The 26208-nt window shown below is 44.8% G+C and overlaps 1 protein-coding gene across 1 annotated transcript; it reads right to left on the minus strand.

The window, feature by feature from the left end:
- Positions 1-11: 11 nt before the first annotated feature.
- On the minus strand, positions 12-25883 carry LOC308368492 (protein arginine N-methyltransferase 8-B; the record flags this gene model as incomplete). Its single annotated transcript, XM_080842673.1, has 10 exons — positions 25314-25883; positions 14441-14668; positions 13472-13627; positions 10714-10777; positions 8498-8640; positions 6964-7051; positions 4380-4495; positions 2184-2334; positions 1144-1265; positions 12-95 (listed from the first exon to the last, which is right to left on the minus strand). Exons 1-10 carry the CDS (start codon positions 25380-25382, stop codon positions 12-14), a joined length of 1221 nt encoding a protein of 406 aa, XP_080698799.1. The 5' UTR covers positions 25383-25883.
- Positions 25884-26208: the final 325 nt, after the last annotated feature.

Below are 26208 nucleotides of genomic sequence, written 5' to 3' on the forward strand. Positions count from 1 at the left end.
GACAGGCACGCTTAGCGCATCTTGTAGTCATGAGCAATAGCTGCCTCACTCAGCTGGCCCTTAAAATCCAGTTCAAAAGAAAAGTCCAGATCACGCTGCAGAGGAAGAGAGGGAAAGAGGGAGAGGAGGGGGCAATCATGTTTAATAAATTAGTATAATAATGGACTGAGCTCTTACAGCTGAGAGAACAGGTAAGAAGAAGATGACAGATAGCATCCCTGGTACTGCATTAAGATTATGAGGCTAAAGAGATTCTGGTTACCTGCCGAAGACGCAAGCACAAGTTCATCACTCAGTTTGTGCTTCTCTCTCTAAGGCAGCAATCTTTCTATAGAATTAAATTAACTGTGAGCACATCACACCCAGATACAAGGGCAAGTCTAGGACACAAACATTAGGAGTTATAAGGATAGAGGGGAATGTTTCTTAATTACAGTACTCCTTAGATTTTAGGTGCACTGTTTCAATCATCAAGACTTGCCTGGTAAAGTTGTAAGGCTTGAATCTTTTAATCCAATCCAATCCAATCCACTTTATTTATATAGCACAGTTTAAACAAACACATGGGTTTCCAAAGTGCTGCACACAGAAAAAGAGATAAAATAAGTATAAAATAAAATATTATAATAAATAATAATGAACTGACTTGGGACTCAAGTAGGTCAAAAGGACGATGTGAGTTTTGTCTTTTTAGCCTTGTCTAAGATATTAATTTCCATGTCTGTGTGGCTGATGTTCATCCTTCATAATGATATACTGTAGCTAAGAAGGCAACATAAGGCACAGAAAAATATGCCTTCAACCAGTATGCCGAGATACCTTGATCTTTTTAAATCATTGGCCACTTTCATGCCGCTGTCTTGGACTGCCCTGCCCTGATAGACTGCCCCACTTAAATCTTAGCATCAGATGCATTTGCTGGCAATGGACGAGACACAGGCTGAAAAATAGACTGAAAGCACACGCCTAATACCAATAACAAAATAGCCGATGCCCCACAGCTTATGAAAGAAGCCAAATATATGGTATAGAGAAGTATGGAATAAGGGCCATTATAGCATGTAGTTATTAGACACGTGATGCAGTTGTGATGTGTTGGTGATGAGAAGTGATGAAGTGAGGGTATGATTTGAGGGTACCTACCACATTTTTGTCATTGGGCTTCATACCGATGGTGCCTTTGATCTCCTCCCCTCTCTTCACTGTGAGATATTCTTCCATGTAGAACACTGTCTGCTTCCAGTGTGTGTAAGAAGCATCAGGTGCTACAGGTAGACACACACACACACACACACACACACACACACACACACACACACACACACACACACACACACACACACACACACACACACACACACAATTAACTAGAGGTCATGGTGCTTCCACTACATGATAAAGGGTCCAACCGGGAGTTGTAATGCAGGTGAAAGATGACATTAATTAATGTGGACACACAATGTTACAGTCCACACTAAAGTACAGTAAAGTATGTGTGTGTGTTTGTGTGTGTGTGTGTGTGTGTGTGTGTGTGTGTGTGTGTGTGTGTGTGTGTGTGTGTGTGTGTGTGTGTGTGTTTCTGTGCACCTGTTGCCTGCTGCCAGCTGCAAACTGCTGATAGGAAGAAGCAACTCCTTGCATCTCCCCACTAATCAGATGAACTACTAACCTGCTTTATAGTCTGGAGTCCAGCTGACTTTAAGATGGCCGCCCCACCGTGACTGCAATGGGCACCTACCCTAGAGATGACCTGTCCCTAGGTTAGCCTCTGAGACATGGCCTCCCGCAGTGTCGGGTTTATCTCTTCCCATTAAATCACTGTGTATGTCTATTGATCAACTGACTGTGCCTTACGAATGGTGTTCATTTATTTTGAACATTCCTGACCCTCTCCTCTCCTACCATGTGGGTGCCTAACATGAGGGTCTTTCTAAAATGTGCCCTCTCTCTACGTATTTTTTTAGTAATTTAGTAACCCTGCAGAGCATCAAAATACATGGCAACTGTAATAACAATGTCATTACAGCAAATGTGTAACTACGAAACATGACCAGTAGACGGCAGTGTTGCTCAAGTTGTGACTGTGGAACTCAAATTCTATCTGAATTATGTATAACCCATCAAACATGCAGGAGACCACCGTTTTAAAAGGGGTGAGTGAGTGTTTCTAAGCACCAGCACACCTGTAGAAAACCCTGTTTTCTTGTGACACTTGGTGAACTCGATGTTGAAGTAGGTGACAAGAGCGTGGACGTAGTCATTCCTTTGGACCTGCAGGCAGAAGGCGGAGGTGAAGGACAGGTCCTCCGGCTTCACTGTGTAGATGTCCACCTCCTGCCGGATACAAACAGAAGGGGATAAGGCCTCAGGCCCAGGGCTCTAAGGGGAAAGCGAGGTCTTGCACCTGAGGAGGGACAGGTGATGAAACCTGAAAGATTTTCGTTGGAAGACACTGAGAGAGAGAGAGAGAGAGAGCAAGAGAGAGATAGATAGAGACAGGGAGAGAGATAAATAGAGAGAGAGAGAGAGAGAGAGAGAGAGAGAGAGAGAGCGAGAGAGAGAGAAAGAGATCGACTGACAGACTAGAGTCATCTAACAGCACTGCCTAACAGCTTAAAGAGCCTAGCAGCTCCTCTCCCCAGGTCTCCGAGGCGATGCTCACCACCTCTGCTGCTTCTCAGGTGGTCTACAGCAGCAGCCCCCCCAGACAGCTGTGGACCGGAGCAGATCTGGGCCTGGCCCTGTGGAGGTGAGCAGATCTGGCCCCTGTGGTGGAGCTGAACATCTCCCCTGCCTCAAATATGACTTTATGATGAAGTCTGACACCGCTTGCCTCAACATCTGCTGGAGGCTCGTGGTCTGCACGGGTTTGAGAGAGTCTGCCCTCAGAGGTTCTTAGATAGACACAGAGAGTGAGAGAGAGAGAGATAGATAGATAGATAGATAGAAAGATAGAGAGAGAGAGAGAGAGAGAGAGAGAGAGAGAGAGAGAGAGAGATAGGAGATTGTCAGTGCTGCATTCAAGGTGTGAAAGTCCTGTTCTCTGGTACGTGGAGAGTCTTTGAAAGTTTTCCCCTTTAGAGTAGAAAGAGAGCCTGGGCAGATGTTAGGCTAGTTGACTGACAGGTGGTGTACTGGTGGGGATCACTCTTATGGGACAGGGCCTGCTGTGTTGTGCTGAGCTTGCAGGAACCCCAAAGAGATCTTTTTACTGCTTTTTATTATTTACTTTCCTGTTTTTCTTTAACCAGTCCTCTCCTTTTCCAACTTCAGAAAGTCACATTCTACACGCGTCAGAGAAAAGGAAAGCATTTTATGCTTAACTGATTTCAATTCATATTTGTTTTCCAAACACACTGCGTTTAGCGCTTATGTTTTGTTTTCTGTTTGTTGTTCTGTTATGTGACAAACAAATACCTAATACTAGTAAAAATTGCCTCCATGTCCTGTTTTCCAGACTGCACTCGGCTATTACTGGAATGACAAGGCGTTTTAATGCATGTGGTGCCAGCAGATCAGAGAGGGTGGGGGGTCTGAAGCAATAAAATCTGATGTTCTCCCACAAGTAAGAGCAGCCAGAGGGAGCCGTGTCCCTCACAGTCTGAACATGGCCAGTCACGAGCAGCATGGCACAGTAGGGGCACGGACACCCACACGGAGGAACAAGGACAAACGAAACGTGACAGCGTGACGCTAATTATCTATTAACACTGACAGGAATGCTAATATGCACGGCACCTGCAGAAACGCCAAAGGTGTTGGTTTGCCTGTATCTGAGTGTGTCTCAGACTGTCCCTGGCTATCGATTAAGACAAAGAAGAGGAACCACTTGAACTGAAGAAAGATTACATTTGTTTCAGTGTGTGTGTGTGTGTGCAGCTGAGCAGGTCATTCTCCATAGAAGTAAGCATTCTTCCCGTAGCATTGGTGGGTCTGATTATTGAGGCTGGCTGTGTTAGTGCCTGTGAGTGCCTGTGTTCCTGTGAGACAGGGCTAGAGTCGGACTAATGGCCATTAAGTCATCATCACGCCAGCCTGCACTCCATTACTAAACAAACTCCCATTTTCGCCCAGACCATTACACAAGCTGCCATATATTAGCTGAGGCTTTTAGATCAGGTTAAGGTACACACCTCACACACACACACGCACACATTGCATGCTCACAAACACACACACACAAACACACACACACACACACACACACACACACACACACACACACACACACACACACACACACACACACACACACACACACACACACACACACACTCAGCTCACACATACACAAATCTCTCACACACGTCACCTGAACACCCATACACGTGCACATACACTGAAACACACACACACACACCTACACACACAACAGCTACCTTGATAAGGCAGGAGTTGGTGACCACTTGCTTGGGGTCCACAATGTCCACCAGAGGTTCCTTGATGGCCACGTTCCTGATGCACGTCATGTCAAACCCGTACACATTCTCCCACCCTGCAGAAACACAACACAGGTGAACTTCACCACAGACACACACTCAAAACACACACTTAACACACACACCACTGGTGTCTGCACTGGGCAGTTCCCTTCTGCCCTCTCTGTGATTGAGCGCAGCACTTAGATTCACCACAGCAGGGGAGGCGACTGTTCTTCTGACCTTCTCCACTGACAAACAGCATGCTCCCTAATGTTACGGAATGGGAATAACAGTGCTATTGGCACAGAAAAAACATTCTGAACTGATAATATTCAAACTACTGGTGCAGATTCTAATTCCATAGCAATAGTGCACTAATGGTTCTGGTACTTATACTTTAGTTCTGGTTCCGTAGTCGTAGTCGGTACCTTAAGTAAGGTGTTATATTAATATTATTATTAATATCTGTACCAAATATTAATATCTGTGTTTACAGTCACAGTCACCCTCTTTTGTAGTAGCTACCTCTAGTGTGTAAGGTTTTATTTTATTTAAGTAGTTTTTCTTCGTTGTGTTTCTGTGTTCATCAGTCTCTGCTCCAAATTCTCTTTATTCTAAGCTTCAAGCTTGTCTGTCATCTTTTTATTTTGGTTTTGCAAGTGAGAATGTCACCAACAATACCCACAGTCATAAATATCAGAGCAACAAACAGGCAGACACTTAAACAGCGAGCACATCACAGGAGAACACCCAGAAAAAAAAGCTGTGACTAGTCAAACACTGTTTACTTCTTCTGTGTGGTATAAAACCAAACAGCATGCCTTTGGCTCTCCCTCCCCTGCCATCAGCTCAGTTAGTGGCTATGCCTTTTAGCCTTGTGGTTTGTGTGCCTCCATCACTGTGTCCAAGGCTCAGGTTACACAAGTATCCAGCAGAAACTCATGAAGAATGTCAAATAGCCAGCACTGACTGCATTGCATCTCCCAACTATGAGTGACCTCAAATGAACGTGCAGTAAAAGAGCTTGAGTGGACAGAACTTCTTCCTGCCTCCACCCAGGGACTACTTGCTCTCCTCTGCAGGGGGCAGACGCTGACTGTGGTGGGGGGGGGGGGGGGTTTGGCCCTGATCAGGAGCAAGAGTGCCAGAGTCAGCTTGCTGCTGTCAGGAGATTCTGGGTAACCATGGTTTTGAATAATTCATACCTGCTGCATCATATGCCAGCTCAGGTAAGCAGCACCTCTGTAGACCGTGTGTGTGAGTGTGTTTGTTTGTGTGTGTCTGTGTGTGTGTGTGTGTGTGTGTGTGTGTGTGTGTGTGTGTGTGTGTGTGTGTGTGTGTGTGTGTGTGTGTGTGTGTGTGTGTGTGTGCGTGTGTGACTGAGTGTTCTGTATGTGTGTCTGTATGTGTGTCTGTATGTGTGTGTGTACAAGAGTGTGTGTTAGTGAGTGTGTGCATGTGTGTGTGTGTGTGTGTGTGTGTGTGTGTGTGTGTGTGTGTGTGTGTCTATCCGCTGTGTGTGTATGTGTGTGTGTGTGAGTGAGTGGGCTGCGTGGGCAGAATAAGTGTGGTGAAGTGTGGGCTACAGGCGTAGATCAGCTCTAATGAGATGAGAGAAGCCCACTCACAGAGAACCGCTCTGCAGCGTGATTACCCCACTTCCAGCCAGAGATGGGTGAGAGACGGGGATGCTATGGGCTACCTTCCCGAGAAGAGGCTGCTGGCTGCAGACTCAGAGAACAATGCAGTACTGAAGAGATGTACTGAAGTGCACATTTGTTTGTGTTTTTATTTGGGTGCATTTTGTCGTCAATTTTGTTGAGCACGTATACAACACTGAGTAATTGAGTACAACACTAATAGAGGCTTTTCAGTCTCTTTCTTTTCTTTCATCCTTTGCTTCAATTGTTTTCCTTCCCTTGCTCATCACTCTCTCTCCCTCTCTCTATCTCTCTCTCTCTCTCTCTCTCTCTCTCACTGCATGTTCTTAAAGCAATGTCAAATAAACAAGGATCTCTTCAATATTTAGTTTATCTTTGGCCTGTGAAGTTGGTTTAGGGTAAACTTAAAGTTTAAGTGTACGTGCATTGTTGACGTTTGTGTGATAGAGAGAGACAGAGAGTGAGACAGAGAACATAAGGGTCTATAAGAGTGAGGGAATATGCCTGAGAGTATGTGTGTGTGTGTGTGTGTGTGTGTCTGTGTGTGTGTGTGTGTGTGTGTGTGTGTGTGTGTGTGTGTGTGTGTGTGTGTGTGTGTGTGTGTGTGTGAGAGAGAGAGAGAGTGAGGCAAAGAGAGTGTGTGTTAAGTGACTTAGTGCATCGATCTTAACATTGCCACAGGCGACGGGCCTGTGAAATAATTTTTAAACTGATACTCTTCAGAAATCAATTGTGTGTGTATTTGTGTGTGTGTGTGTGTGTGTGTGTGTTGTTTGTCTATACAAGGATCACATACAGACTTGCTAAATCTCCTAGGGGTGAAAGTGAGGCAGGGAGAGTGTGCTTATGCACAACACGCCCACATAGACACAAACACTCACAGTGGATTTTAAAGTCTTTGTACTGCCGGTCTTCAATGGCAACTACGTACAGGGCCGCTCTGTCCGGAAACATCAGACCACCAGGTTTCTAAGAGAGAGAGAGAGAGAGAGAGAGAGAGAGAGAGAGAGAGAGAGAGAGAGAGAGAGAGAGAGAGAGAGAGAGAGAAGGAGAGAGAGATAAAGGGAGGGAGAGAGAGGGGAACAGAGAGATGACTTTGAACAATATAATTTTGTTGTATATGAGACAGAGACTACTGTGTCCTGCAGAGTGTGCAAGGCATATAAAACAGCTCCAGTGTTTGGAAGTCAACTGAGGACATTGGCAAGAGGCTTCTATTTTAAGGGAGAAATGGTGCAAAATCAACCAAAATGGCCAAGATGTTTATATGATATTGCGACTTTTGCCTGTGATATCCTGATGTCCTGGGTATCGACCAGTCAGTAATACAGCATATAGTAATTATACTAGCTAGTGAATTACATTCCAACTCAAGGCTCTGATTGAAAAAAAGTTAATTCCAGTTTATAATGTCCTATTTTAGAAATGCAAATGTCATGTTCCCTTTAACCATGGCTCCATTTTTCAACCACAAGTGAGTGAATTGGAGAGTGGCACTTTTAACCATAAAATGCAGAACATGGGTCAAAATTGTCACACCAGCGCTGAGCCCTGCTCCTGCCACACCCCCTCCTAAATCAACACACCTGCACTATTGTTTGCAACCTGTTCCGGATTGCTACTCCAGAAATCTTCCTAAATTCCGTGATTACGACTCTAGGTCTTCCAAGGCGCTCTCTGTTTTGTTCTGGGCCCCTGCGCACTGTTTTTCAATTTCTCTTCTATGGAGGCATGAGGCTTCACTGTGGTTCTATGACTATTCCAAGTTTAACATTGTTGACATGTTTCAAGGGTTTGATTGATGTGTATTGTTGTAGCCACAAGTGACCACAAAATACAGATTTTACTTGGTTAAGAGATAATAAGTTATAATCACTTAGGTCAGCCTAACAATAAAATCCTCCCCATGAAAAGGGAAATCAAATCTGACAGCACTGACAGTAACGAAAGGACATTAGTTAAATGACAGTAACAAAAGGACATGACATAATGTGACAGATAGTCTACTGGATCATTTTTGCATTAACAATACACTTATTGTTTTCTTTCAAGTCAAGTCAACTCAAGCCATATTTATTTCAGGCCCTTTGATAAGCAAATCACTCTGATATCAGCAAATGACATGACCCTTTTCACAGACATCACTACCTTCTCCCATAGACCACTCATTAACAACACACTATAATCCGACTAATTAAAGACATTTGTGTTTGAAATTGCGTTCCTACTTAACCATTTTGAGTTTACATTCTGGTGGATTTGTAAAATGAATCTGTAAATTGTTTTCATTATCACATAGGCTTTAAATACTTGCCAACTGAAATGCTTTCCCGCAAGTAGGAAAAATACACCCACACACACGCACGCGCACATGCACGTGCACACACACATACACACACACACACAGGCACTAACCAGCCACTTGTCCCTGGCATAGATGACAGTGTTGAGCATGGACTCGTAGAAGAGGCAGTAGCCCATCCACTCTGAGATGATGATGTCCACCTGTTCCACAGGAAGCTCAGTCTCCTCCACTTTTCCCTTGAAGATAGTTATTACTGTGACACAGGAAGGAGTAAATGACACACACACAGACACACACACACACACACACACACACACACACACACACACACACGTACGCACACACAGAGACAAAAATGGAAACATGAGCAAGAATGCATGCTGGTATGTATAACACAGATGTGCCAGCCAACCCCCTGCCAGATCCACCTGCAGATGAGGAAAACACATCATAATGAAAGTAGCAGCGTTCGGGGAGTCTCTCCCTCTCTCTCTCTCTCTCTCTCTCTCTCTCTCTCTCTCTCTCTCTCTTCTCTCTTTCTCCCACTCGTTCTCTCTCTCACACACACATACACATACACACACACACACGCACACTCAAACATGCACACCCAGTAACACTTTATTATCATGGTCCATTACAAAAAAAAATACTAGCTACTTTTTCAGCGTATAGCTACATTTTCATCATACTTGTCAACCAAGACAAAATTTCGCCTCAATGTGCACTGTTACTTAACCCCAACCACAAATTCTCTAACTGTCAAGTCCTGGTGTAGTCTTGAATCCTTTTGAAGCGGGACTCACATAAACTGAGACCAAGACACACGCAGGCAAACAAACATGAACACCGAGATAAAACTCAAAGCCATTCCCTTGCCTTTGATTACACACTGCACACTGACTCAGTCAGATATTACAAGGAATATGACTCACATACAGGGACAACAGAGTGCTTACATCATTATCAAATTTACTTCAGCTAGAAATGTATCTCTACCAGCAGAGCAATTACACGACAACAAATTATTATTTTTCTTGAGCAAATTCAAATACAAATCATTCTCTTGTTTACTTTTGTGATCTTGGCGCCTTATTAAATGTGCGAGCTCATTATACTTCCTGAGCGCCTCTTCTTGTGGACATTTTTTCCAGAAGTTCGCAAGACAAATCATTTCACAGGTACACCAGGGGGTTTGCAATGTGATACTTCTGCTGCTTTCATGTAACGCTTATCATTATTTTTATGTATTCATGTGCAAATGTAAGCACACACACACACACACACACACACACACACACACACACACACACACACACACTCACACACACACACACACACACACACACTCACACACACTAGCTTACACATGGGACAGCAGGACTATATCACACCCCTGATGTGTGAGCGAGTGACAAGTAATGTGCAGAAGGAACAGCTTCCTTAGAAAACCCTGCCTCGTTGTCCCAATGTAAATGAATGTAAATGAGCTGCCTAATCTAGCACATCAGGTGAGGCCTAAGAGCAGTTAAGGAAGACACGCAGACATCTGATGGAACTGCAAAAAAGCTATTCTACTGTTATTGTGTATCATTTGATCTGTAACATATATTGATGTTTTCTGCTCTGTTGCATGGCGTTTTTTGTGTGAGCATATAAATGGGGGACTGATGGAACTGGAAACATTGCAATTATGTTGTTGTAAGACTAACTAAGTGTAGCCTAATTTTGTATCTGTAACTCTGTAATACATCTTGGATGTGTACTGTGCCTTCTGATGGTAATTTGTTTAATACCATATATTATGAGATCCAGTCTTAGATTTGTCAGTCATGATCCAGGTTTATTCTTGAACAATGGCGGCCGACATTGTTGAGACAGAGGCTTGAAGATCCACACTGCCTCTCAGCGCTTTACCTTACGCATATCTGACTTTCCATTGTTAAATACATGATATGAAGGGGTGTTACCATCTATTCAAATAGGCCATGGGGACAAGGACCCTTTGTATTGACCTGGGGGGAGGGAAGGTGAAAGTTTTTCTCACCTCACTCCTCAGGTCAAGTATTTTCACCCAGGAATGTGTACATGCTGTGTGTGTGTGTGTGTGTGTGTGTGTGTGTGTGTGTGTGTGTGTGTGTGTGTGTGTGTGTGTGTGTGTTTGTGTGTGCGTTTGTGCGTGCGTGCGTGCGTGCGTGCGTGCGTGCGTGCGTGCGTGCGTGCGTGCGTGTGTGTGTGTGGATGTGTATAAGTGCTTGTGGATGTATGTTTGTGGAAACCTGTGTGTCTTATTACTGTATATGGATACTTGTATTTGAGGTCTTACCACTGTCCAGATGGTTGTGCTTGATTATCTTCTCTGAATATTCTGATATGCTGGAACATTCAATCTAGAACCACACACAACAGAAAGTATCACCAAACAATAAGGCCTTTAACTGATGTCAAACAACAACTGCATATTACATGACTACTATTCAATAGTATTTATGCAGTAGACACAGGAAAATACACTGTTTGTCACTGTGTGGGTGTGTGTGTGTGTGGGTGTGTGAGGGTGTGTGAGGGTGTGTGTGTGGATACATAAAGGACGTTTCCATATTTGGTCAGTTTCTCTGGTGAAGGGAGAATACTATGTTGTCAACTGTTGCTACACACTACACATGAGAAGGATGGCCGACTGTTACAGGCCTGCATGGAGGCAAGAAAATGCTAATGCAAGAATCAGAATCTTCCCATGAAAAAGGACTAAGCACACACACACACACACATACACACACACACATACACACACACACACACACACACACACACACACAAACATTCACACAATCGAAACACACTGGCACACATATACTTACGAATAAAACTGAACAAATGTGAGAAAAAAAATATTCCCCCCCCCACACACACAAACACACACACACACGCACACACACACACTCTCTCTCTCTCTCTACATATCTGGCTCTGAGCCAGGCAGCCTGGTAGAAAGCTCGCAGCACTACTCTGGCTAACAGCCTCATTTCTCCTGCTGAGTAACAGCGCTGTTCAGACACAGTCATTGACTGCAGGGAGGACAGAGCAAGGCTGCACATGTCTGTGGAATAGATGAAGCCAAAAGATATCTTTGGGCCAGTGCTGTGTGTGTGTATAGATATCTATGGTCCATGTATGTGTGTGATATCTATGGTCCCGTGTATGTGTGTGTATTGGTTGCTCTGAAAGAGGATGAAAGCTTCTGTGTGCTATATTTCTGTATAATGCTGTGAGCCATACTTGCTTAGTGTGCACATGCACATATTTTATTTTTTTGTGAGAGTGTGAGGGTGTGTGTGCATGTTATGAATGTATGTGTGTGTTTAGACATGTGTGTGTGTGAGTGTGTGTGTGTGTGTGTGTGTGTGTGTGTGTGTGTGTGTGTGTGTGTGTGTGTGTGTGTGAGTGTGTGTGTGATTGTGTGTCCACATGGTGTCCATCATCACATTGCTGGCCCAATGCCCAGGCATGAACTTCACAGGGCTGCCTTCTTTTCACTGATGAGGGAATATAGGCATGAGTGTATGTGCGAGTGTGTGTGTCCGGGGTGTGTGTGTGTGTGTGGGGGGGGGAGGGGGAGGGTGCATGTGTAGTGGGGATACATGGGTAACACATGCCCCCTCCTTGGTCTTTGGCATTTGCAGAACCCACAGCGAGGCCAGAAGGGGCTAATTATCAGGATATGTGAGGCTATGAGCAGAGAGGTGTTAATCTAATCAGGTGTTCATATCTCATATGAAAGGCTGAGTGAATTAGGCCCGAGGGTTGGGTGGCTAGGGCTGTGGAAAGGCCACGGTCCATCTGAACACACTGGTATGTGTACATATAGTACTACACGGATCATAAGGAGACAGGTATGACCACATATGCATATACATATGATTTTGATTATTATCCATGCACATTATGGCGATGCAGTGGCTAGCGTCACCACCTTGTAAGAAGTTCACCTGGGCTAGGTTCCTGAACACTGCAGAATGTCTGTTAGTCATTTTGGATAAAATAATCGGATAAACCTGACCTTAACATGCACAACACCATCCACATGCATCGATTTAAGTCCATATTAAATTGTATAATAATAATTAATTTTCATATAATCTATGCTACCTCAGGTATGTGATTTCTTACAGTTGACCTGTGGCTCAACTGGCAGAGCAAGGTCACACTAAGGTCATGTGTGTGATACCCACACATACTGGTAAAAATGATTGAAAAAGTATTTTCTAAATGACTGAATGTAGGTTCCATAATTACAATTGTATGTATATTTTGCTGGCGACGTTAAACATTTTAGGATCTATCCAAAATATATGTCAGTCATTTGTTCATTTTGCTCAACTTGTCTACTTCATGCAAATGTTCAAACAATTATTAAAAAGACAAGTCTTACTCTCTCTTAAGCACACACCTCCCTTTTCAAATCACCTTTCATGTAGCCTTATTGAGGCTCTGGTGGTTTACTGTAACCAGTAGAGAGTGCAGCAGCCTTGCCTGTGAACCTGCCCTCTTTGTCCTCGACTGCTGAGTAATTTACTCATCCTACGCAACCCACAGTTTACGTCTACTTCAACATTCTCAAGCATAAGACAATTCATAACATGTACTATGTTTACTGTACTATTCGTACTAAATCTGCATAGCCCCTCAAACACACCCACACACACACACACACACAAATACTCACACACACACACACACGATCATAATCACTCACTCACTCACACACACACACACACACACACACACACACTCTGCCATGCATACCCATACAAACACCTACAGAGATGGACAACAACATGGATAATTGGTAACCTCCCTATTGCCTACTGAAAAAACACAGGCAGAGACGGAGACAGAGAAAATGAGAGGTTGTTGGTTTGCAGATGGTTGGATTGCAAAAATGACACATCTCCGTGCCAAATCTGTGCATATTTTAGGGCGTCAGCCGTGCTCACCCTGGCAGGGTTTAGTGCCCCCCACTGCCAGGTTCTGTTCTCTTACCCCTACCAGGTGCCCCTTCAACTGAGGTTGTGTTATCTTACCCCGTACACGTGCTTGGCACCAGCCTTGGCAGCAAACATGGAGAGGATGCCAGTTCCGCTGCCCACGTCCAGCACGATCTTGTCCTTGAAGACGTGCTTGTTATGGTACATGGAGTTCCTATAGGTCAGTGTACGTACTTCGTCCTTCAACATCTCCTGCAGAGAGAGAGACAGAGAAAATGAGGGAGAGAATTGTAACACACACACACAGAGAGTACACACACACACACACACACACACACACACACACACATGCAAAGGTTGCACACACAGACACATATAAAAGTGTCTTAACCTGTAACGTGTGTGTGTGTGTGTGTGTGTCTCTGTGTGTGTGTGTGTGTGTGTGTGTGTGTGTGTGTGTGTGTGTGTGTGTGTGTGTGTGTGTGTGTGTGTGTGTGTGTGTGTGTGTGTGTGTTTGTGTTTGTGTGTGCATATGGAATTGAGGAGGGGAGAGGAGCTGGCCGTCAATAAAAACACAATACACAAAATGTCATAGCTTGTTAATCAAAGGTCTCTCATTGATTACGTTAGCATTTAGTGTAATTTGGTATTGTACTTTGACGGCATAACTTTGTACTGTCTGTTGAATGTGGTTCAATAAACCCTGCATCACAAATGCCAAAACTTCCCAGGCATCCAATAAGTGTCTAGTCTTATGGGAGAGGAATAACTGTCAATTAGCATGCCTTGTTTCCTCACAGCCTATATAATGACTCATAAACACAACGTCACTGATTCAGCAGGAGATGGGGGTTTGCCCTTCACTCTCATTTGTCTATCGGTGAGAGTCTATCCAGTGCTCTGAAGTGTCATGATGTGTGTAATGCAACTTCCTGCACCCTGAATTAATTCTTCAGATCTGTGTGTCTTTTTGACATCGTGCTTCTCATTTCCCATGTCAGCTACTTGCTAATGCATTTTCTAGTATAGACACGTAGGATATGACATCACGTGTACAAACTCTACCTCGTGTATACCAAAGTGAGCATAGGAGTCAAAGTAGTAGTCCCGTGATGTCATATCCTCCGGGTCCAGGAACTTGGACATCTTGCCGCGACCAGGGCAGCTGGTCAGGGAGGTGGAGTGAGGGGTGAGGGCGGGACGGGGCAGGTGATGGACAGACTCCAGGGACGTGACGGGCTTGGGCAGCGGAGACGGCTGAGACTGAGACGGAGCTGCGCTTAGAGGCTGCTGCTGCAGAAGGGAAAGAAGAGGGGAGAGAGATTGAAAGAAAGAGGGAGAAAGAGGGATAAAGAGAGACAGAGAGAGAGAGAGAGGGTGAGGGAGAGGGATAGAGAGTCAGAGATATAGAGGGTGAGGGATAGAGAGACAGAGAGAGAGAGAGAGAGACAGAGAGAGACAGAGGGGTAGGGGAGAGAGGGTTAAGAACAGAGGGAACACAGAGGCTAAACCATGGACGGCATGATAGAGAGAGAAGCAGAGATAATTGAAGCAGTAAATACCCAGAGAAAGGTGAAAAGAATGTGAGGCAAAACACCAACAGTGAATAAGTGATGAAAAAAGAAAGCGCTAAAATAATTATGAGCCGGGACATTAAAACTTCAGCCGTAGGTCACTTGATTTAGCGCCAGTCAGCGTGACCACCACAGGCTCAGATGACAGGAGTGTGTGTGTGTCTAACCTTCCAGGGATCCTCGTGTGCCCAGCCCAAGGCTTGTACAATTACACCGTGTGTGTACGACCTCTCTGTAGAGGACACCTAAACGTGGGAGACGATGCCACAGCAACCATGCCACAACACTCCCTTTCCAATGTGCAAATAAGAAGAGATAACTGAACGTGCTACATAGCAGAATAATTTAAGGATCAGTGAAGTATGGTTGTGTGACGAGCTGGAGCTGAGAAGCAGCAGTTCTACCGGAATAATCCTCTGGCTCCAACACCTAGCTCAAACAGCATGGTGCTCACACACTGCATTGTATATGAAATTAAACAGCTCACTTAATGTATTCATCTGCTGACTCCCAGACTCACTCGCTCGCTTAAACTCTCCTTCACCCACTCACTTGCTTATTCTCTCCTTCACCCACTCACTTGGGTATTCTCTCCTTCACCCACTCACTTGCTTATTCTCTCCTTCACCCACTCACTTGGGTATTCTCTCCTCCACCAACTCAGGAACTCACTGCCAGTCGCACTTCCTCACATGCTTATTTTTTCAACTCACCCACCCACATACTCACTTTCTTTCTTTCTGTAACTCTCTCATTCACTTACTTACTCACTCAGTCATTCACTCATACACTGTCTCAGTCAGTCAGTCAGTCACTCATCCATCCATCCATTCACCCGGCTTACAGACCCATTCACTCACTCACTCACACATAAATTAATTTATTCATTCACTCACTTACTCCTGGATAAAGTGCATTTAGTCACCGCACCGTACTTGCACAGTTAGCCTTACTCACAGTTCTCTAAGAAGCTGGGATATTACAGCACGCCCAATGACTACTGATCTGCAGAGGCTGTCGGAGCAGGTGGGTGTTTCCTGACCTGAGAGCAGTGCTGGGATTCAGTCATACATGGCAGATGGTGCCGGTACCAATCCGGCCCGGATCCGGCCAGGATCCATGCCAGACTTGGCTTAGAGAGAGAGGTGTAGTCAGAATCAGAGACCCATCAAATAAGGAATAAGGAGATCTGAGACACAGAAAAAGATCAAAATGTCCTGAGCTACTGAGAGAGAGAAAGAGAGAGAAAGAGAAAGAGAGAGAGAGGGAGAGAAGTGTTTCTGCTCTTGATACTGTATTCCTGTATTGATCCAGGCACAGTTCTATGCCAAATCTGCAGGCTTTTCCAGGTCACTGGGGGTTGGAGTGTGGCAGAGGCGTGCGGAAATCAGACTGATGGGGCACAGAAATCAGGACGGGTGGGGCTGATTTTACCCAGAACAAGGCTCAGGCTGGCTGTGATCTCTATCAGCTAAAAGATGTGCTATCTCTATCCTGTGTCCTGATGCGAACTGCTTAAAGCAGCAAACAGAGGATACACACACACACAAACACAAACACACACACACACACAAACACACACACACACACACACACACACACACACACACACACACACACAAACACACACACACACACACACACACACACACACACACACACACACACACACACACACACACACACACACACACAGACTTCAGGCTACAATAACATACACAACACATACATCCAGACCCCCCTTACATTATAATCTTTCCCTGATGCTTTCTGGAAGACTGCATTTCATACACACACACAAGACACACGCACGCACGCACACACACTCGCACGCACGCACGCATGCACAACCCCTCTCACACAATAATCTTTAGAGTTGCGCTCTGGAAGACTGCATTTCACACACACACGCACACGCACACGCACACGCACACAACCACCGAACATGCACACACACACATAATCATCCCTCCATTTCCCTAATAGAAGGCTGCCTCTGTTCCTTGCCGTTCTCTGCAGCACCTGGACAAAGTCCAGCTTCTTCATCCTCTCTGCTCTCAGCTCATTACACACACACACACACACACACACAACTCCACTAATGCTCCACAGATGAGTGCGAGGGAGCACACTGACAGTCGTATATCACTCCAGAATCTATTTCAAACCATGATCACCAGATGTTAGGTGATATGAAACCAGAGCTTCCAAGGTGTTCATTTGGGCCCTTAATCTAATAGATGGCCTCCCTTCAGCTCTTGCGTTCCCTGACATATGAGAGTGGGGAGACAGTGGCATGGACCAGCATCCCTAATGTAATCTGATGTGGGGGGAAATGGCAGAGCACATGCTGAACACGCTATCCACTTGTATAATTGAATGCCAGGGGTCAGCGGGAGGAATACTCGCCATTTTTGGTCATTTGTTTTGACAGATCATGTCAAGTGCACTTATCTGCATGAGCTTGCTCTTTGCTTGTGTGTGTATGTGTGTGTGTGTGTGTGTGTGTGTGTGTGTGTGTGTGTATATGTGTGTGTGTGTGTGTGTGTGTGTGTGTGTGTGTGTCTGTGTCTGTGTCTGTGTCTGTGTATGTGTCTGTGTGTGACTGTGTCTGTGTCTGTGTGTCTGTGTGTATGCATATGTGTGTGCACAGTGTCTGGTTGTATGTGTGTGCCTTCCTCTTCCAGTGAAATTAGGTTCATGGAGATCAACTGAATACATTACATTCAGTTGTTCTGATGAATGTCCCAAAAAATAGTGCATTCCTTAATCCCAAAGCAAAAGGATGCCTCAAGCATCAACCAATTCCCACGAATCAATCTCTTGAATGTTGAGGGAAACAACTTAGCATCATTGCTCAAAGGATGACAACTGAAATGCAACAGAACAACCTGATTGACACACCGGTGCAGAAAGGTGGTATACGCAGGCTCCCCTGGATGCTTAGAACACTCAAGCTTGATATGACACTAGATTCAAGTCTCAAAAAAAGGAAGGACGAGGAATGGATGTCTTATCCCTAGCCTAGCTAATGGATGTCTTATACTTAGCTAATGCTTTTGGATCCATCCCACACTCCCTCCTCTTTACAGCCTTTGATTGCTTCCAAGTGCCAAAGACCATTACAAACCTGGTCCAAAACTATTCCAAAGAACGTCAGTTCTGTCGCACAACAACAGAGTGTACTACAGCATTGCAACCTTTGGAAGTAGGAACAATGCCAGGATGCACCATCGCCCCTCTATCCCTCACCATGGCAATGGAACTAGTCATCCAAGCACCCAGATGGGTTGTAGGAGGATGATGCCTCAGAGTCTGGAGAGAGACTACTTCCCATTTGTGCCTACATGGATGACATGGCCACCCTGACCTCAACTGTTGCATGTACAAAGGGAGCGAGGGCTGGGAAAGCTTCAGTCAAACATAAAGTGGACATGAATTAGGTTTAAATGCAGCAAATCCACAGAAACCCCACACCGATGACGGAAAATGTCTGTCAAGAGGTTCGGGCGGTGGTATAATGCAAACCTGAAAGACATAGACCAGAGGGTCCAAATCTAAATCAGGTTATCAGCCATCAAAGGACTGATCAGCATAGACAAGAACTTCCTCCCTGGCAAAGCTGAAACCGTCTGATGTGGCCTCTGACAGACTACAAAATTCCAGTCAAGAAGCTGGCGAGAACTATCAGCTCCTACATAAAGAGGTGGCATGGACTTCCACACTGCCCCAGCAGTATCAGCTTGCATGGGAATGCCTGTCTCTAGCCTCACTGAAGAATACAAGAGCACCAAGGTGAGGCTGGACAGGACCTTGGCTGAGTTTCAAGATGCTAGGATACAAGTGCAGCATGGTGTTTGACTTGTGACAAAACGTCCCTCTCGGCAAAAAAGCAACAGCAGCCCAGTGGTGAAAGCTGGTAGTGGCTGAGGTCCGCCAGCAAGACGAGACAATGTGAGGTGCAAGGCCATTCTTACAGGCCAAACAGGGCTGATGGACAACAGGGGATAACCTGGAGCACCGCCAACTCACATGGAATGATCTGTGGGATCCTATGAGCCACCTATGATGAGCCTCCTATGATGTCTTTCCCACTCCCAAGAAAATAAAGCAGTAGGCCCGAGAAGAACTATCATGTCTGCTCAGCAAAAAAACGGCAACTCTGAGACACATCTTTACAGGCTGCAAAACGCTTCCTTCGCAAGGCTGCTATACCTGGTGACACAATCAGGTTCTCCAGCAACTGGCAAGGATCGTAGCGCAAGGGGAAACTGTTGTCAATGCCCTTTCTGACAAAATAATTGTCTGCTCTAATACCAATGCCTTCATACAAGGAGGACAACTCTCAAAGCTTCTAACTACAAGAAGGGAATCAAATCTACTGGACATAGCCCGTGACCGGAAAATGCAGTTGAATCCTCACAAGAAGCTCATCTTTTCACCAGAGATTAAGACAACAAATGTGAGTCTGGACCTGATCTGGTTCCCTACCTCACAGAGGTTCCTATGCATTGTGCAGCTGACTGTGCTTTGGCAGGCTGCAGTGGGCGTAGCCTATGAACGGAAAAGGTTTACATTTTCACACAGCTGAAGCAGTGCAGCAGAGCTGGAGAGCATGAGTGCTCCCAGCCAAGGTGGGTTGCAGAGGATCTTTTGGCCAAATCAACCACCAGGCTCCTGAAAGAGATGGAAACACGAGGGCGGGCTCTACGGCAAGCCACCAGTTCATTGACGGAGACAGCCGAGTGTAACAGTGTAGCAGCAACAGGATTTGGATGAAGTGAGAGAAAGGACCCAATATGGGCCGTAAAGTGATCCTATACCGACATGAAGGGGTAAGAGCGAAGGTCTGGGTCACCTGGGTTGCCAAACGTTGCCGTTGAGCCCTCTGGGTGTGTCGTTGGCCTATCCATGAAACACCAAAGCAGGAGGGTGCCCACCTGATGACTCCAATGAAGTGATAACCCCTACTGCCACTCATGAAATGAAGCGATTGTTTGGGATAGTTACAGAGAGTCCTATGAGCCAAACTAAAGAAGACAAGATTTTAAAAACTCAAGAAAAGACGAGTGGGCTGAAGTGGACAAGATGGGCGTAACAGGGGCAGAGGATTTGTTCAGTTCAGGGCATCTGAGGGCATGTTCTTCCTTCCGGCAAATAAAACATAATTTGAGCTTAATTTTGTCTGGAATAAGAGCAGATATACAGTGTGAGTCGATGCATAAGAAACACATTTATAGTGTGCTTATGTGTGCATGTGTTGTTTTTTCCGATTCATTTGAAAATTGTGAACGTGTGAATGTTCTTTGGGCTTTTAAATGGATGTGTGTATGTTCTTTGGGCTTCTGAATGTTTGTGTGTATGTTCTGTGGGCTTTTCATTGTATCTATGTATGTCCTCTGGGCTTCTGAATGTATGTGTGTATGTTCTTTGGGCTTCTGAATGTATGTGTGTATGTTCTCTGGGCTTTGGAATGTATGTGTGTATGTTCTGTGGGCTTTTTCATTGTATGTGTGTATGTTCTGTGGGATTTTTATTGTTGATGAATCCCCTATCAAAGTAACAGAACAGATGACAGCAGCAACCTTGAAACTGATCTGGACCTGATCTGGTGACGATATAGTGAACTCACACCAGATGAGGGCCAAATCTGCCCTAGATACAGCTGCCATCTGGGCCATGGGAAGCTTTCATCACTGTAAAATCTCACCCCATCTATCGGTCTCCCATCTGCATCAAGGGCTGTGTGAGATTTGCTCTTCAGAGACGGTGTGTCACAGGACGTGTAACAGTGGGTGTGCGTGTGTGTTTGCATGCGTGTGTTTGTGAGTGTGTGTTTGCATGTATGCATGTGTGTGTGTGTGTGTGTGTGTGTGTGTGTGTGTGTGTGTGTGTGTGTGTGTGTGTGTGTGTGTGTTTGCCCACTCTCCACCAAAGTGAACTGTAAGGTTGTTCAGTACATCTCACTCTCTACAACAAGCCCTCATCTCATGTGTCTTCAACAAGAGGCAGGGCGCTGCACCAGAGCCATAGTCCCTCAGTCCCCCTCCCTCCCCCTTCTTTGCTGCATCTCAACTGCTATTTTTGGGAGTGTGCCTCTGTGAAGGTCCCTCTACCACCACCCCCCTCCCCCTCCCCCTCCCCCTGAACAGGCCCCTAACCTACAAAGGTCTCTCTCAAACAGAGACGATTTATCACGTAGTGGGTATAATAAATATGTGTGTGTGCACCGGCAGCATAGAGAGTTTGTATGCTTGTGCGCTTTTATATGGTCTTGTGAGAGAGACAGAGAGAGAGAGACAGGAGACAGAGAAAGAGAGAGAAAGAAAGAGCCAGGTGTGTGTGTGTGTGTGTGTGTGTGTGTGCGTGTGTAGTGTACTGTAGTGTGATGTTGTGTCCATATGGAGCACTGATTGAAGCTAATTACGAGCTACTAGAAGCTGACATACAGCAGTCATCTGGCCGCCCCCTCCACACCTACACACAGACGTGTGAGGAGAGGCACTTGATATTTCCTGACAAACATTAATCAATGTCAGCGGGAGCCCAAGGAACATTTATACTGCACTTCACATTGACACTTCAAGCTGCAGAGATAAAGCTTTTCATCTAAGGGGGAGCTCCACTGCACAATATACTCTGGGAGACCACAGTAGTAAAGTCTACGCCATGGCCCCTTGGAAGAATTAGCGTCATCAGAGGTAGATACAAACCAAAATGAGAATTTTCCTTAGATTGGCCTTGTGGCTTTGCTGTCCACAGATCAAACTAAAGGTCGCACAGATAAAGTCTATGTACAGTGATTAGACATAATGTGTCATTGCAAAGCATTATGTTGTTATTATTATGTCATTAGTGAAGACTTCAGAAGAATTCTTGTGTCTTGGGTTCTACAAGTCTGAGTTCTCCTGAGTGGCACTGAACCGAGCATGCTTTAGAAAGCCTTTAGACAAATCTGACTTTTTTCTTTTAAGCATGTGCAACAAGGTATTTACCAATCATTTACATTTCCCAAGATGTTCTCAAAACCATCCTCATTAAACCCCCACATACTCTCTCTCTCTCTCTCTCTTTCTCCTTCTGTGCATGTGTGTGTGTGTGTGTGTGTATGTGTGTGTGTGTGTGTGTGTGTGTGTGTGTGTGTGTGTGTGTGTGTGTGTGTGTGTGTGCGTGCGTGTGGGTGTGTGTGTGTGTGGGTGTGCTCACAAGGCAAAAGTGTGCTGTACATACTGAAACAAAAATCAATGACCATCAAATAATACTTTAATGATGATAACTAATACATTCAATGTTAGTTAAACTGCAAAGTGAAATGAGCCCATATAGCCCGGGAGAATACAAATCCCTCTTAAAATGAAGTCAATATATCTTAGAGTGTATCTATTTATCTTTCAAATAATGTATTTCCTGTCTATGTCTACATGAAACCTATATATGAACGACATTTAACACACGAACTATTGAATAGCGTCCCTGGTCCTTACACAATTTGTCATTTGACGTCTGAGTTTTCACAGGATTTGGCAGTTAAATTGCCATACAAGCAAATTATGAATAACTACATGTGGTGTAGCGACAACCATGGACTGAATTACTTCAATTAATCTTATCAAGATATGAGATTTATAGACCAATCCAATGTATTCAGAATTCTGAATGTATGTGTGTATGTTCTCTGGGCTTTGGAATGTATGTGTGTATGTTCTGTGGGCTTTTTCATTGTATGTGTGTATGTTCTGTGGGATTTTTATTGTTGATGAATCCCCTATCAAAGTAACAGAACAGATGACAGCAGCAACCTTGAAACTGATCTGGACCTGATCTGGTGACGATATAGTGAACTCACACCAGATGAGGGCCAAATCTGCCCTAGATACAGCTGCCATCTGGGCCATGGGAAGCTTTCATCACTGTAAAATCTCACCCCATCTATCGGTCTCCCATCTGCATCAAGGGCTGTGTGAGATTTGCTCTTCAGAGACGGTGTGTCACAGGATGTGTAACAGTGGGTGTGCGTGTGTGTTTGCATGCGTGTGTTTGTGAGTGTGTGTTTGCATGTATGCATGTGTGTGTGTGTGTGTGTGTGTGTGTGTGTGTGTGTGTGTGTGTGTTTGCCCACTCTCCACCAAAGTGAACTGTAAGGTTGTTCAGTACATCTCACTCTCTACAACAAGCCCTCATCTCATGTGTCTTCAACAAGAGGCAGGGCGCTGCACCAGAGCCATAGTCCCTCAGTCCCCCTCCCTCCCCCTTCTTTGCTGCATCTCAACTGCTATTTTTGGGAGTGTGCCTCTGTGAAGGTCCCTCTACCACCACCCCCCTCCCCCTCCCCCTGAACAGGCCCCTAACCTACAAAGGTCTCTCTCAAACAGAGACGATTTATCACGTAGTGGGTATAATAAATATGTGTGTGTGCACCGGCAGCATAGAGAGTTTGTATGCTTGTGCGCTTTTATATGGTCTTGTGAGAGAGACAGAGAGAGAGAGACAGGAGACAGAGAAAGAGAGAGAAAGAAAGAGCCAGGTGTGTGTGTGTGTGTGTGTGTGTGCATGTGTAGTGTACTGTAGTGTGCTGTTGTGTCCATATGGAGCACTGATTGAAGCTAATTACGAGCTACTAGAAGCTGACATACAGCAGTCATCTGGCCGCCCCCTCCACACCTACACACAGACGTGTGAGGAGAGGCACTTGATATTTCCTGACAAACATTAATCAATGTCAGCGGGAGCCCAAGGAACATTTATACTGCACTTCACATTGACACTTCAAACTGCAGAGATAAAGCTTTTCATCTAAGGGGGAGCTCCACTGCACAATATACTCTGGGAGACCACAGTAGTAAAGTCTACGCCATGGCCCCTTGGAAGAATTAGCGTCATCAGAGGTAGATACAAACCAAAATGAGAATTTTCCTTAGATTGGCCTTGTGGCTTTGCTGTCCACAGATCAAACTAAAGGTCGCACAGATAAACTCTATGTACAGTGATTAGACATAATGTGTCATTGCAAAGCATTATGTTGTTATTATTATGTCATTAGTGAAGACTTCAGAAGAATTCTTGTGTCTTGGGTTCTACAAGTCTGAGTTCTCCTGAGTGGCACTGAACCGAGCATGCTTTAGAAAGCCTTTAGACAAATCTGACTTTTTTCTTTTAAGCATGTGCAACAAGGTATTTACCAATCATTTACATTTCCCAAGATGTTCTCAAAACCATCCTCATTAAACCCCCACATACTCTCTCTCTCTCTCTTTCTCCTTCTGTGCATGTGTGTGTGTGTGTGTGTGTGTGTGTGTGTGTGTGTGTGTGTGTGTGTGTGTGTGTGTGTGTGTGTGTGTGTGTGCGTGCGTGTGGGTGTGTGTGTGTGTGGGTGTGCTCACAAGGCAAAAGTGTGCTGTACATACTGAAACAAAAATCAATGACCATCAAATAATACTTTAATGATGATAACTAATACATTCAATGTTAGTTAAACTGCAAAGTGAAATGAGCCCATATAGCCTGGGAGAATACAAATCCCTCTTAAAATGAAGTCAATATATCTTAGAGTGTATCTATTTATCTTTCAAATAATGTATTTCCTGTCTATGTCTACATGAAACCTATATATGAACGACATTTAACACACGAACTATTGAATAGCGTCCCTGGTCCTTACACAATTTGTCATTTGACGTCTGAGTTTTCACAGGATTTGGCAGTTAAATTGCCATACAAGCAAATTATGAATAACTACATGTGGTGTAGCGACAACCATGGACTGAATTACTTCAATTAATCTTATCAAGATATGAGATTTATAGACCAATCCAATGTATTCAGAAGGTGGTCTTAAAATAGTAACAGTAACAGCATGCAAAGCGGCGAGTGCACACCGCGTAGGCTGCTGCAGTACCACGGACAGCGCACCGACCCGTTCCGACATCTCAATCCTTTTCAGCGGCGGAATCTTTGTTGAGACTGGTCCGCGGTGAACTCACCAACACATAAGTCAGAATGTAATGTTATGCCGACCGTGGCAAGATTATATCTGCTGCACAGTGAGCCAACCTGGCTTTACCCCAGTTTCATGGTGTCCGGTGCAGGAATGTCGCCTAATTAGGCAGTTTGATCTCGACTCGTAAACGCGCATTTTAAGACTGGATCTCAAAAATGGTACACGCTAATACACCACTGAACTGAAGGTCAACCAAGATTGTGAGTTGTGTACTTTTCGAACTATTCGTTGTTGTCAAGGGACATCAACATGTCTCGTCCGTAATTGTCAAGACGAGTAGCACCATGGCACAGCTTGCATACAAAATATAAAACAAACTGAACGATTTAGGCGACTGATCCTTGTCTTTTATTGAAGCCGGTCTTACCTCTGTGTTGTCGGACTCCGCCATTTTTCTCCTAAGGAGTAGACAACGGGAAGAGTGTTTCATTCCCATATGAGCCAACGGGATTTGGTCAGTCCAATAAGTGGAGAATCGGCCAAATTGAATGGAGTGATTTCTTTAAAAATATCCGTTGTGGTATTTTGTATAGCTGAGTCCCTCAAGTAATGCTTTTGTGTTAGAAATCAAGCAAAAGGAAGAAAATAGTCCAGTACACAGCGTAACTCCTTCGGCGTTTGTGAGTGTTTGTGAATCCATAGTTGAAAAGTTATATGCACTGTCTTGTCAGGACGCACTGCTTCGCAAACCCCAGGGGTAAGGTTGAGAGACCGGCCACACACGCTCATCCATTCCTCCACCTGAGCACGCAGAAACTTCGTCAGCTATCAGAACTCTGCAGCACATTATACCAATATGGCGCGTCACATTTTGAAAAATGATTTCAAAAACGACCCCCGCGCGTCCTGACTACATTGGTGTATCTCCAGGAGCGTGCAACCGGTGAATTTAGAGAGGTGAGGGTCATTTCAGAATTCCACTGTTCATCGTCTTGGAATACAGCCGTTTAGTGGAGCAGACCTCTTGGAGGTGAAAAAGAGGTGGACACAACTGCTATTTAGTCGTCATGTGGCGAGCAGTGATTAGAGAAGCACAGTTCCACATCATAGCACTGTCGCTGTAATTGGCCCGTTGTTATCTAGTTAGTACGCGTTTCGAGTCAGAAGTTAAATGAGAGGAACTCTCAGCGGTAAACAGCGAAATCTACTTCTGATAAGACCATCAGTTGGTTTCACTCGCACCTTTCCATGGCTCGTGGTAACTCCTTTAAGCGTCTCTTTTTTCATAGGTTCAAAGAACCAATTAAATTATTCCCCTGTTC

Source organism: Sprattus sprattus (genome assembly GCF_963457725.1).
Source record: "Sprattus sprattus genome assembly, chromosome: 7".
Lineage (NCBI taxonomy): Eukaryota > Metazoa > Chordata > Actinopteri > Clupeiformes > Clupeidae > Sprattus > Sprattus sprattus.